The 15,129-nt window shown below is 41.2% G+C and overlaps 1 protein-coding gene across 1 annotated transcript in view; it reads left to right on the plus strand.

Annotated features, from left to right (window-relative positions):
* The window catches only part of CCDC91 (coiled-coil domain containing 91), a 325,679-nt gene that overhangs the window by 86,753 nt on the left and 223,797 nt on the right, over positions 1 to 15,129 (plus strand). The window contains exons 4-6 of the mRNA XM_065420717.1: positions 4,257 to 4,426; positions 5,612 to 5,818; positions 7,027 to 7,131. Of these exons, the coding sequence (XP_065276789.1) occupies positions 4,257 to 4,426; positions 5,612 to 5,818; positions 7,027 to 7,131 (482 nt within the window). The remainder of the gene's footprint in view (positions 1 to 4,256; positions 4,427 to 5,611; positions 5,819 to 7,026; positions 7,132 to 15,129) is intronic.

Genomic DNA, 15,129 nt, shown 5'->3' on the forward strand with positions numbered 1-15,129 from the left:
GCAGTCTTCTGTGAGTCTTCCTCTGTCCTCCTCAGACACTGAAGTCTGGCTATCTCTATTGTCTCTCACAACACACTGCCTCCCCTACCAGACTTTGCAAACTGAAAACAAACTAACACTCTCCAAGAACTCACTTACTGCCCCTAAGTAGCAGGGGCTTGCCTCCCTTCTCCTCCAACAGATCTCCACTCAACTTCACCTGTTTTCAGCTCAAAAGAAGGGCCTTGTTTGCAAGAGAGGTTCAGTTGTGGGATTTTATCTGTTGAACTGTGAAAATGACTAACATGAGCCCTTCTAAATAGTTAAACGGCCAATATTTTGTAACGCAAGACAGAAAATAAGTTTGTTTCAGGTTGCTACAATGTTTGCGGTGAGAGGATTTTTAAAGGGGTTACCTTCTCTTGGGATCTCTGACTGGGTTGAACATTTACACTCAAACAAAATGGTGCAAATTTTTTTTTTGGCCATCTTATTTTGTAATGGTAATTTGCACTACCATCAAAGATCCAAGAATGCTGTTTTAATAGGCTTTGTCTGTTACTAATGCCTCTGTCGAAGATATTTAAATAAAAACCTACTGAACAGCACACAATGTAGCTTCCCTCAGTTGTCTTTTAGAGGACTTCTTTACAGCTTGGTGCTAAGCAAAATTCTATTCGGTAATTATGGAATACAGTTCATAATACAAGCATTGTTCCATACACAAATATGGGCCATATTGTGACACCCTATGTGATCTGAGAATTATTTTATGACTAATTGCAGTGGATTTACTCCTGGAGTTGGGTACTACTCAGTGGAAGTAGGATTTTGGAATTTAGGCATCTATTAGACATTTTAGGTTGCACACTTAAACACACTAAAGTCAAGAAATGGTAAAGTTAAAGTTGCACATGCAGTCTAGGCATTCAGATTATTAGCATAGTACATGTGAATATCATAATCCTAGAACCATTTGGCTAGATGCCATTGTAATGCACCTTAGGATGTATTACAGAAGAGATCTTTTACTGTGACCCTTAGGACCTGCACAACCCTTAAGTTGCATTACAATGGAACTTCATCTTGTACACCTCTACCCAGATATAATGCGGCCCGATATAACATGAATTCAGATATAACGCGGTAAAGCAGCGCTCCAGGGGGGCTGCGCACTCCGGCGGATCGAAGCAAGTTCGATATAACGCGGTTTCACCTATAACGCAGTAAGATTTTTTTGGCACCCGAAGAAAGCATTATATCTGGATAGAGGTGTACTTCTTACAAGCAGCATTCCCTAACCTCTGTGTATTTTTCATGGCCCCCAGAGACTGAACCAAGGGCTCCTGCTGCTAGAGATATTTTCCTGCTGTTGGATAAAATCCTGGCTCCATTTAAATCAGTTAGTGTTTTTCCATTGACATAAATGGGGCCAGTATTTTACCTCTCAAGCCTACATTTTCCTTTTCTTAGTTTCATTCATTAATTTAAGCTGTTCCCCTTAGAATCATCCCAACATTGTTCTTTAGCCTTCTTGGTGTTTGTTTCCTTCAAATAATTGTAGGTATTTATCCTACCACAGTGAATCAGTGATATTATTTACAATATTTATTTAAAAACTGCAAGAAACCCATCCGGTTTATTTTGGTGGGGGGTAGTGGTGAGAAATTGGTAAAAACCAGCCTTGCAGAACTGGAGGTATGGTTCATCTGAGCTTTGTGCAACATCTACTATAGTACAGTGGAAGTCATGTGCATGTCTATTAATGTATCCATCAACACATACTTCGAACAATTTCAATATCTTATAATAAGCATCCTTTATATAGAGTTTCACTAAGCTGAAAACTGCAGTGAAGAGTTATAGGAAAAACTAACTCTATTTTGAATCACACATTAGCTGTTGCTATTTGTTTAGCTGGAAGAAAAGAGAATGGACTTTGAATAGATTCCATTTTTCTCCAATAAATTTTAAAAGATTTTTCCACTGGCAGTGGTTGATAGAGTTCATTGAGTGCTGGTGATTTTTTTGTTTTTTATTTATCTTTGTTCTGCTGTGTGCAAATTTTCTGTTTAGTTTATTCATTTGGGCCAATAACTATAATATTGTCTGTACTAAGTCTTTCACCATCTTTCTGTGTCTATAAGTAACTTTACAATTTTTAGGACTGTTTTTCCATGTCCTCCTTATTATTTTCTCTCCTTTCCCCCCTCCCCTTGACTATTCTCTTTTATTCCTCTTTCTTCATTCTGGGATTTTTCTGAGTGGAAGCACTTGTTGGTCGGTGGGATTGACTGAATAGAAACAGTTAAGATGGTAAACCTGTCTATGTTTCTCCATCTGTTCTGTGTTATACATTAGGCTCTTGAGTTGTGAAGGGTCATCCATTTGCTGGGCATGCTTCATTGATCGGTACCAACATGTGAAAGGAAAGAGTGGACTTGACTGCAACAAGCTACTGAAATAAAATTGTACTATAGAATTAATTGTTGATCTTGGTTCGAAGGATTATTCTAATGTCAATAATCCAATGGCTGAAAGTTGAAGCTAGTGAAAATAAGGTAAATATTTAGTAGTGAGGGTAATTAACAATTGGAACAATTTACCAGTGGTCATAGTGGATTCTCCATCACTACCATTTTAAAATCAAGATTGGATCTTTTTTCTAAAAGATAAACTCTAGGAATTATTTTGGGGAAGTTCTATGTCTTGTTTTATACAGGAGGTCAGACTAGTTGATTGCAATGGTCCCTTTTGGCCTTAGAATCTATTGATCTGTGAATCCTGACAAAAAGTTTATGGATCTAGGCAATGTCAAACTGGTAATACTGGATCCTGATTGTTTCTGTTAGTATTTACAAACCTATGCATTGCTTCTGCGGCTCAAAACAAAGACCACTCATATAGAGTGTGGTGCCATTTAAATTGTCAGTTCTAACCCAAGTGGTTTTGTTTAAGAATATGTGATCCCCTAGTGACTCTTAAATTATATTGTATTATTTCCATTTGGGAGTGAAAGAACTGTAGGATTTATTTTATTTGATTAATGAAGATGCCAAGATTGCAGCCTGGGGTGTCAGTCTCTAATTCTATTAATAGAATCTCTAATTCTGTGAATTTAATAACACTAGTTAGTCTCTAGTTCTTTTAGAAATGCATTTTAAATTAGGATTTTAACTTGTTTTGTGTGGCCCTCTGTAGACTATATGCTAGTAACCTGACCTTTTCTTCCCTCTACTGGAAAATCATATCTATGGCTGGTGTATCCTAGGGTACAGGCTTCCTAGGACCAATTTAAAAATGTTATTGATGCAATCTCACTGTTTTTTCCCCATGTGGTTTCTAAATTTATTATTATTATTATTTATTTAGTGTATTTTTGTTTATTCTCCTAAAAACTACCTATGTCACTGTAATGTAGAAATTACGATGACCCACATACAGGATCATAGCTCAAAATAGGAAACTCCTTCCTCTGGAATGTAATGACTATGGAAGAGATCCGTACATGCAACAATAATTATTACACCTGTGTATTGTTGGATATAGGGTCATTTTATTTGTTGTCTTTTCTTTGTTCACCATTGTAGATTTAATGTATAAAACGTGTTTAACACATGTAAAATTGCTTGTCTCCATGTTGCTTGGTGAGATGTTTATCTAAATGTCCTTATATAAAAGCTGTCTTTTCTTTCTTTTTTTAGATTTAAATAACAAAAATTACCCATCCAAAATGCCCTACGTGCCCTAACAATTGCATACCATTAGAAATGACTACCTAGTAGCAAAAAATAATCTCATATAAATAATGAATTATCTAAGGCAGTCAATAATTCAAAGAAGCAAAAGAGCCACTTTTAGTCCTCCTCCGCCATCTCTGCCACAAAAGAGCATATTCTCATCTGTTCCTGAAAACCTTGTCAAATAAATGGCTTTTGCAGTGTGTCTCAAAGGTTCTCAAGTTCAGGCAATTTCAGAGGAAGGGGCATATCACTAGCTGGTGATATCTTTGAGCACAAAGGTAAATCGTACAAGCATGGAGAGTATGTCAATAACATTATTCAAGATATAAAACTATGGCAGGCTTAACTTTTATAAAGTCAAGCCAAACTTACACTAGTGTAACGACAACATATTTTTATCTCTTTGTTTGTATTGTATGATGTTCCTTTAATAACAAAAATTATTTCTGTTAGGTTCACTAGATGTAGATTTCAGAAACATGCACATAATCTTCTAATATTGGAAATTTTTTCATGTCTTTTTTCTTGCATTAGTATCTGAAGTCCATGTACCACAAAATGTTTCTTCAGATGTTCTTCTGGAGCATTCTCTGTCTTCTGCTTGCCTTGTGCCTTCTGATTCATTCATCTTATCAGGTGATGATGTACTGACAGCTGTTCAAACAGCCAACAGTATTTTAAACCCAGCTGTTCTTAAAGAACAGGTAAGCACATAATCTTAATTTTATTACAGGAAGTTGATGTATTTTATCCCTTGCATTGTATTTTTTCTTATCAAATTAGAGATTTTTTTTTTTCTTAAGGGACAAAAGTTGACTCTTGAGTAGTTTCTACAGGTGTAATTTCAAAACAAAGATATCAGTTACCAGTCTCTGAATATTCATTGTGAAGATGAGTACCTTTGAATTCTTTGAGATGGCAGAATATAATTAAGCTACAAAGCAATGTATGTTTTAGCATGTATATATAATATTAGATAAAAATGTAGTTTAAATCCACAGTGAAATGCTTCTCAACCTCAAAACAGTAATTTCAGTATATAATTACTCTTTCTTAAATAAAAGATTTTTTTAAAGTAATTTGTGAGACATCACAATACTTTCATATGGTCCCCAATTAAGCTGCGTACATTAAAACGTGCTCAATTTTAAGCAATTTAATATGCTTAAATACTTTGCTAAACTGGTACCATAATGCTGAAATACGGGAGGCATTGGCAGGAATGTTCTTTGGAAAAAGTATTGCTGTTAAAGCTACCAAAAATTTCAGAAATACTCCCTGCTTAAAAATGTCTTTTCTAGCAGCTTTAGAATTAGACAGTTACCTTAAGATTTACAAGCTCCCTCACTCAAAATTAATAGTATCTTACTCTTCAAGTATTCCCATTAACTTCAGTGCGGCTACTCATGTGAAGTACAATCCAAAGTGAATTAGGGGTAACCATCTGGCTGTTGGCAAACTGTTATTTTAATGGTATTTCAGATGCAAATGTTTTGATGGTAGCGCTTCAGACACAGGTCTGCTAACCATTATGTAATGTATGTGTTTTGGCAAACTGGCATTTAAATCTTCTACTGAAAGTAAAAAGCAACAGAGAATCCTGTGGCACCTTTAAGACTAACAGATGTATTGGAGCATAAGCTTTCATGGGTGAATGCCCACTCATCCGACGAAGTGGGCATTCACCCACGAAAGCTTATGCTCCAATACATCTGTTAGTCTTAAAGGTGCCACAGGACTCTCTGTTGCTTTTTACAGATCCAGACTAACATGGCTACCCCTCTGATACTGAAAGTAAGGTTTTCATAGCTCTTATATGAAATATAATTTCAAAATGTCTGTCATATATTTATGATGAAATAATATAATTTGTCTCTCTTATGAATTAGGTTCAGTTATCAGCCAGTTCTTCCTTGGATATCTCAATTCCTTCTTTGAGTTTAACGGAAGGAAAACCTTCAGAAAATTCAACCATCCCTGTGGGTGACTCTGAGAAGCCGGGGATAAATGGATCAAAGAAGCATCTTCAAACAACAGTTGCAAGTCTAGAGATTAAACTTAAAGATGCTGAAGAAGAAAAATGTAGAATTAAAAAGGTATGGCTGCTCTTAAATGCACGCAGAACTTAATGGTAGCAGGAGCTGGCACTGGCACCCATAGCTAAGGTGTTTAATACTTTCCGTTACGAGACCTTGTTTTCAGTTACTTATAATTTTGTCAAACTTTAGCTATTCAGACTTAAATTTTCCATGTGGGGGTCTGCCTCAGGCTGTGTTTTTTTTTTTTTTTTTTTTTTTTTAGATTTAAGCAACAAATGGTTCAACTTATTCTAAGAATTTGGTTAGGGAAAAGTATTGTCTTTCCAGTGTGAAAATATACTTAGAATCATTTTGTTGAGACTTTTTAGCACCTCCTTGCTGTGGAACAGGGACTTGACATTTTGAAATTGGGGTTGCCCTGGGGTCAGACAGGTGCCTTTTGCTGTCTCTGTGGAAATCATGTTCAGTACAGCTTTGTAAGAGACTGGCAGTCAAATTCTTCTAATTACACATACAATGAATACACTACTGCCCAGGGCTGAGCAGTTCTTTCTTTGCAATTGCTTCTCCCAGCTATTGAGGGTACCAGGGCACTGGATATTGGAACTGAGTGGGCACACACTGGCTCCTGTGCTCTCAATGCCTTGCTGCCTGATGCCCAGGCAGTATGGACAAGAAGGAGGAATTTAGTTTTATTGGAATGTGGAGGTGTTAAGGAACAGAAGCAAGGACAGTGACAGACTAGGGGTGATAAGGGCTGAGGAGGACAGGGATAGGCTTGAAGGGCAATAGAAGCAGGTTGGCATAGACTGAGATGGAGACATGTTAGGCAACAGGTGCAGAAATACTGGGATAATGCCAGCTTACCTGACACCTCTTTAATTTGAGCCAGGGGATATTTTAGCTTCAGTAATCCCCCAGGATATGGGTGTGTGCTTTGGATTCCCCGTGAATCTAGCGCACAATTTTTTTAGATGTTGTTGTTCATTTTTGGGAGATGCTTAGTGTGACCCAGAGGCCTCTGTGCCAACTGGCAGAGGGGTGTATAATGGTTACAGGGATCCCCTAGGTCTGTGATCTGCATGGTAGTTTGCCAGTGTGTGGCATTTGGGGTCTCATGAGACCCCAAATGCTGTCTATTTTTGCATAATAGCAGGTGTCGTAAAACCATCAGTAGTATAGCTAGTTTGGAATGATTTCCTGAAGATTGTACTTTCACATTTAAAAATAAAAACAAAAATCTGTGTAACTTTTTCTATTGTTAGGAGTTAGAAGATTTGATGGAAAAGCATAGTATCCTGCAAACAGATTTCTTGAAAGAAAAGGAAGGTGAATTCATCTCACACCAAGATAGCTACAAAAAGCTGCAGGTAATTCTGCTTCTTTTTCGCTGCTTGTCCTTCTGGCAAAGATCATGTGTAATATATGTTTAATATTCCATAAGTCCTGCATCTATGTATCTGTGGGCCTGATCCACAGCCTGTTAAAGTCACTGAGAGAATTTTGGTTTATTTTTATGGCCTTTTTGGAGCAGTCTTGATATTCTTTACTGGCAGGGGCATGGACTTAATGACCAGACTTTTTTATCTTAAATTGTTACACATATGAATGATTATGCTTAAAAGTTGTTAGCTGACTTAAATAGGAAGTAAAATAGTTTGAGCATCACATCAGAAACATGTGGATCAAAAATAAGTGTAACTAGGTAATTGCCTGACAGCAGGATAAAAAACACTTTCATCACATCAACGTCAAGTCATTGCATTAGATACATGCCCAAATCCCTTGACACCAGAAAGAAAGGTTATTTAATTTCTTTTATTTAAAAAAGTTTTCAGTATCATTTAGTTACCTTGGAATGGACTTAAAAAACCAAAAACTCTCAAAGGTTTCTCCTGGGGCTCCAACATTGCTTGACTCTTGACATTCCTAAATGGTAATTGTGTTGTTTTCCATTACAATTAAGGTTGGCTGCAATAAAATATATCCTCCATCAGGTAGGAGTGAATTCTTGGCTGCTCTACCTTCAAGCCATATGGTGATATTTTTTTCTACCTCTCTATGCAACTAGCCTCTTGAAATCAGGAGTCTTTGCCTAATGACAGAACTGGATATAGTGGATCAGTTTGCTAACTACATTTTAAAAATAAAGTTCGCTTAAAATCCTTTCTTATTTACAAAGTCATAGTATATATCGATTATAAGGTTAATCACCACATTGTTCATAAACCCAGACATTTGAATTACCAGCTTTACTTTTTTAATACTTTGAGAGAGGCTTTCTTTTGGTGCATGAATAGAGTTTAAGAAAAGGGACTACTAATCAGGCTAACAAGCATTGGAGTGTCTGTATTGTACATTTTCACTGTCAGATTTTACGGCTTTCAAGAATGCCAAATGAAAGGGTCATAGCCTTTAACTTACTTTGAAGAAAGACTCATGTACTTCCTCCTTCCCTCTTCTGTTGTCTTCAGGGTATAGTCTGAATCAAATCAGAGAAGAGAAGTAGTCCTACTTCTAGGAGCCGACAGCTAAAATTACTTTCATGTAACTTGAATATTGGACTCTTTCTGTTAGTACAGCTATTAATGCCAATTCCTTTTGTCTTCCTCCTTTGGCTTCATAGCACTTAGGTCAACACCTGTGGCCACACACTGAGTAAACTTGGCTGCTGCAGAATACAGATGTCCGGCTTGCCAACAAATCTTTTTCCAGCAGAAACAGCTGCTTATTAGTCTGTTGACTTGAGTAGCTTAAGAATGGACTATATTAGAGACTGGAATATCCTTGGGAGTTCTCAGACTCAGCCTATGACTGATCCTGTCTTCCCAAACAATAATTTTCATTGATTTACCTCCTGTTATAAGAAGTTTGTTTATTCTAATGTTTGAATATAATAGCCAGTACAAATACATCTCAGGATCCTTATACAAGCTCATTTATGTGAAAATGCATTGTTTCAGATGGCCTTATATATTTGTTTTATAAAGCTACTCATGCTATCTATAATGACCACCCACATCTCAATGAGTAGATTCTTTTCATACCACTGAATACTACCATCCACAAATTTATGTGCTGTTTATAAAAAAAAAAAAAAAAAAGAGTTTTTATCCAACACTTGTAACATAAAGAATCCTCAAGATGACTCAACTTACTTTCAGTGGAGAACTAGTGATTTACAAAGTTGTTGGGAAGTAACAATAGATCCAAACTGCAGGCCAAATCTTGAAACAATGTAAAATTAAATGTTTTTTAGGCTAGGAAATATTTGAATAAGTAGACAGTTCCTTTACTGCCAGCAGCTACCTGTGTTGAGGCCTGAGAGGATGTCAGCAGTATGTAGACACATACATAGACATTGATAGGTACAGTATATAAATCCAAAGAATGAATAAATGATAAATCTCCTGTTTTACAAGGCATGCAGGAAAAGTAAAGAAGTGTAATGGAGATTCCTCTGTCTTGACACAGTTACTCATTTAAACAACCTTAATGATGGTACTCCTTTTGAACCAAAGGAAGTCACAAGTTTTAATCATTCCAGTTCCTTTTTCTGGTGGCAGTTGTTTGCCCTCCAGGTTTCTGAGATGATACCCATGCTTTTAAAGTCTTCTGTTTTCAGTTTTCCACAAAAACAAAATAGATCTACATATGGTTCCATCCACTGCTAACAAGTACCCCACTGAATATCTGATTCAAGATATTGTCCTTCGTGCTTTTCTTATGCACATCTCCCTCCAACAAGGATGACTGTTGTTTTTGTGCCTTAGTTGACAGTATTCAAATAGAATTTCATATGTATAAGCTTTTTAATTTTTTGTTTGTTCATTTAAATATATTGAAAGACTAAGGAAAGAGCATAAAGCAAATAAAATTGTGTTCTGTAAATGGATTAGTGTGTGTTACTGAGGTAAAAGCTGCTTAGGCTACCAGGACCCACAAAAAAGAACCCCCCACAACTGCAAAGCTGACGTGTGGTCTTATGAACACATACTGATGGAGAAGCTGAGACAGAGAGGTTACGGTATTGAGCCACAGAGATAATTATTGTTATAGCTGGGACTAGAATTCAGAGATTGTATGCTTTAATACCGGCACTTCACCTAACAGATGACAATACAGTGCTCTCTCACTCATCTGTATTATCTATAAAAGAGGGAAATAAAAATTTCTCAGACTAGTGTTTCTCTAAAAATTCAAGTATAAAAAGTCAAGTGTGAACATAGCATGTGGTATTCTCACATTCTTAATGTTTTTCTCACATATTTCTGCAACAACCATAAAAGGGCAGAGCAGAACATTCATAAATTGAGTGGACAAATTGCTCTTAATTGATATTATATACTTTATCCAATATTTAATGCGAATTTATGGTTGAGATTTCACATACACAAGCTAGTAAATTGAGTTATGATTCCCACATTCTCACTTGAGTATTTGTAATATTTTAAAATACAGAACAACATATTGTAACTTTAACTTCTTTGCATATGAAATGTGGCCAGGTTACAACTGCTGTGGGAACCATAACTTTGAATTTCCTGAGTTTTCTGTATGCAGCCTCTCAACCATAAAATTGCATTAATGCAGTTTTATCCATATAATTTCCTTGGTTACTTAAAGAGAAAGAAAGGAAGCAGGTGCCAGTATTTGTGTCTGATTTTCTGATCAGTCAAATGTATATTCATCTCAAATTTCTCATGCTCTGTCTCTCTATGCCCCTGAATGCCCTGTGCTGGACCTTTTCTAATGCTTTTTTTGTGGATACATATGTCTGTCTCTGCAAATGAAAGTTATCATTTTAAACTTGAGAAAATAAAACTATGGCATATTTTGTATTGATATTCTGTAGAACTGAATATTAACTAAATTTTGCAGATCTACACTCAGTGATAAGGAGCTATTTCTAATAAAGATAGATATTACAGTGATACTGAAGACAATTGTCCATTATTAATAGATGACATTCTCATATTAAAAGCAAAACAAACAGTTAATATTTAATTTGAGAAGGAGAAAACATTGCATTTCATGTGTTGCTGTAAAACTAGACTCCAAAACTATGAAGTGGAAACTAATTCTTTTGATACATTCTTTATCTGATATGACTTCTGATATTTGATCTGTTTGCAGACAACAGCATTAGATGGTTCACTAAAAAGTGGATAATTATTTTCCTCTGCCTTTTCTTTGATTTACCACACAGATTTATTTGAAGTGATATAGCCTCACTGTTGGAAAATTCTAATTGCAGCTATACAAATTTTCCCCGTCACCAACCCTTTTAGAAGTTGAGTAGGTCTTTTTTCCCCACAGAACAATGTAATTGATGTGGGATGATCTTTCCTTTGAAACACAGTTTCAAGATTTTTCTTTTGGCAGCCCTCTTTTGTTTTTAATTTAAAAAAAAAAAGCATATAGTTGTTTTGGAAGTCTTTTTTTTTTTTTTTTTTTTTTTTATTAATCCTTGTTCTCATTGTTTTTCCTTTTGTTTAGGGAATGTCTTTGCAACTTACTTACTTCCAAAGTTGATTTCATTCTGTCTGTTTAAGTTAACAATATTCCAATTGTGGTAATAGTCATGAGCAAAAATGATTTCATTTTGATGACATTTAGGCTGAAACAGCTATTGTTTTTCTCTTTGTATTCATAACAATAGTGTAAACTGGAGGGTAATCAGCAGGTCAAGTAGACTCCATGATATCAAAATGTTCTATAGATATAAGAATAAAAGGAAACTGGTGCTTCAGAGGGAAACATTTTCAATGCAATACATAATGAATGTTTGAGTTACACAAGGTCCGTTGTCATTAATGGGACTTGTATCTAATTTCCTGTGTACTTTATCAAACATTTAACATAAATTGGGATTGAATTGGGAGCCAACACTTCATGTAGGAATACTGTTCTTGTTGCTGTTAGATGACAAAATTCATATGTATTCTTACATTGCTGTGTTTGATATTATAGGGGATTCAAAGAGTGCCTGTTAAACTCACATTCTTCTTCGAGTGATTTCTTAGGTGTGCGTTCTTGCCCCGTGCACCGGTGCCGGAAGTTTTTCCCTTAGCAGTATCCATAGTGGGGGAGTACTGCTGCGACCCCTGGAGTGGCGCCGACATATTGCGCCATAAAGGGGGCTGCATGCACCCCCCACCCTCAGTTCCTTCTTGCCGCCAGTGAAGGTAGTCGGAACTTGCTCCAGCCTTGGCTGCAGCGTTTATAGCCTTAGTGGTATCTTGTTCACTGAACTGCTTCTTTGCTGAACTTTTCTTCGTTAATGCCTGGCTCGGGGCATGCCCCGTGGCCCAGGCTTCAAGTCGTGCGACACTTGTCGCAACTCTATGCCCAGAAGCGATCCACACACTCAGTGTCTTCGCTGTCTGGGCGAGGCTCACATTAGTGAGCGTTGTAAGATTTGCCGCTCCTTCAAGCCTCGGACGAAGCGGGAGCATGAGATCCGACTCCGTGCTTTGCTAATGGAGTCGCATTGGCCCCGGCACCGGCGCGTCGACCCGACTCCGCGCCCGGCACCGCGTCGTCAGTGCGCAGCGAGGCACCGTCCTCGACTCGGCACCGCGCTCCCAGTAAGAAGCAAGGGAAGACTCAGCGGCGCCAAGAGAAGGAGAGGGTGAGGCCAGACCAGAGTTGGGCAGCCCACGATCCCTGTCGGGACAGAGACCTCCGACTCACTCTGAGCGGAGTAGTCCGGTCCCGTCCGCGCGAGCCTCACTTGAAGTGCGCATGCCTTCAACGCCAGAGGCAGCTCAGGCCGTGCGTGACATCCTAGCCCTTCCGGTGCCGGGAGCGCCACCTCAGTCGGGCTCCCGGTCCCGTGGAAAGCTGCTTTTGGGCGCCCATCAGCCCTCCCCGGAAGTATCGGAGGTCGAGGTACCTTCCCGGGTCGAGGTGCCGAGCAGAGGCCCGCGTCGTACGTCAACTCCGCGTGCTGGCTCTTCTGCAAGTGAGTCCCACTCCTCTGGTCTCGGGCGCCGTAGAGGAGGTGACAAGAGGCGACGCCGTTCCTCCTCGAGTCAGTCTGACAGGAACAGTTCCCGACACCGTCGGCACCGGTGCTCGTACTCTAGCGCCCGCGGTCACAGAGGCCGTGCTCCGAGTCCATCCCGAGAGTCCCCGAAACCGAGGCACCGGGACCACAGGCGCCGTAGGGAATCCAGAGACAGCTTCTCAGACATCTACCTCTCGACTTCATCCAGGTCCAAGTCTCGGGGCAGGAGCCGTCATGATAGAGACCGCTCCAGTCGTTCCTACGGCACCGTGCGCTCCTCCAGGACTTCGGTGTCGGCGCGCTGCCGTCTCTCCCCGGGCCGCACTGCACCGCAGGAGCAGCCAGCTCTGCCGGCGCCCCAGGCGTCCCAGTTCCAGGCCTTGCCCTCCCATTCCATCACCACCGGCCTCTGGCAGACCCCGTCCTCTCTTGGCCCCATTTCCAAGAAGGCCGAAAGGAAGTATTTCGTCCCCGCAAGGGGTCACGAGTACCTATACACCCACCCAGCCCCGAACTCTTTGGTGGTAGAGTCGGTCCACCACCGTGAGTGGAACGGCCAGCCCGCGCCCACACCAAAGGACAAGGACGCTCGGAGACTTGACACCTTTGGTAAAAAGGTTTATTCGTCTGCCAGTTTCCAGCTCAAAGTGGCCAACCACCAGGCACTGCTGAGCCGATATGAGTTTAATCTCTGGGGATCCCTCCCCAAGTTTGAACCCCTTCTTCAAGATAAGGACAAGAAGGAGTTCCGGGTTCTGGTCGAAGAGGGAGCGGCGGCGGCCAAAGCAGCTCTCCAGGCAGCTTCGGACGCAGAAGACACCGCTGCTCAGTCAATGGCTTCGGTGGTCTCCATGCGAAGGGCGTCGTGGCTCTCGCTCTCGGGGCTGTCTGTGAAGTCCCAATCAATTAATGCAGGACCTTCCGTTTGATGGCAAAGCGTTATTTGCGGACCAGACAGATACCCATTTGCATGGGCTGAAGGACTCCCGCACCACCCTGCAGACGCTGGGCCTCTGTGTCCCGCCCTCTAAGGACAAGCCCAGGCCTCAAACCTCTGCTCCTCCGGCTCGGGACAGATACGAACCCCCGCCTAAGCGGCAGAGAGACCAAAGGCGTCGGTCCCAACGCCAATCCCGTTCGGCCTCAAGGCCCAGGCCCTCGAAGGCCAAGAGGCCGGGGAAATGGCGTTTTTGACTCGTTGAGAGGGGTCACCGTGCCAGTTGCCAGTGTACCCCTCCCCCAGTTGTTAAAGTTGCATTTTATCAACCGTTTATCAGCCTTCCGACTGCTCCAGGGCGGAACATGCCGATGGGCCGATATCGGACGCGTTCCTGATCCCGTGATAGAGGCCCCTGTTTTACGCCTTCCCGCCCTTCCCCCTAATAGGCAGGGTCCTACAGAAGGTGAAGTCAGACGGGGCGAGGATTATCCTCATAGCCCCGGATTGGGCCCATCAACATTGGTACCGGACTCTACTGCAGCTCTTAGCGGCCCCCCCTCGCAAGCTGCCGCTCCGCCCGGACCTCCTCTCCCAGGAGGAAGGTCGTCTCCTCCATCCCAACCTAGCCGCGCTCCACCTGAGAGCGTGGCTGGTGCATGGTTAAATGAGGAGGAAGGAAGGTGTTCTGAGGATGTGAGCAGGGTCCTGCTGGAGAGTAGGAAGCCCTCCACGCATCGAACCTACCTGTCTAAGTGGTATAGGTTCTCTAGGTGGGCGAGGGATAGAGGTTCCTCTCCCTCTTCCGCGTCTCTCCAGCTTGTCCTCGATTACCTCCTCTTCCTTAGGACCCAAGGGCTGGCGCCCTCCTCCATCAGGGTGCACCTGGCGGCCATTTCGGCTTTCCATCCCCCGGTGCAGGGCCTGTCTGTGTTTTCACATCACATGACGGCCCGGTTTCTGAAAGGGTTAGATTGGACATTCCCTTACGCCAGACCCCCGGTCCCGCTCTGGGACCTGAACCTAGTGCTTTCCCGCCTCACAGGGCCTCCCTTTGAGCCATTAGCCATGTGTTCGTGGTCCCACTTTTCGTGGAAGGTGGCGTTCTTAGTGGCTATCACCTCAGCCCCTCGGGTCTCCGAGCTCAGGGCCCTGACCTCTGAACCGCTGTATACGGTCTTCCATAAGGACAAGATTCAGCTCCACCCTCACCCCGCCTTTTTGCCGAAGGTAGTCTCGGCTTTTCATATGTATCAGGACATTTTCCTCCTGATCCTCTGCCCTAAGCCCAATTCCTCCAATGAGGAACGCCGCTTGCACATGTTAGACGTGCGCAGAGCGCTGTCCTTTTACCTGGACAGAACCAGGCCATTTAGAAAGTTCCCCCCAGCTTTTTATTGCTTCGGCCGAGCGCATGAG

This window comes from Emys orbicularis, chromosome 1 (genome assembly GCF_028017835.1).
Source record: "Emys orbicularis isolate rEmyOrb1 chromosome 1, rEmyOrb1.hap1, whole genome shotgun sequence".
Classification (NCBI taxonomy): Eukaryota; Metazoa; Chordata; order Testudines; family Emydidae; genus Emys; species Emys orbicularis.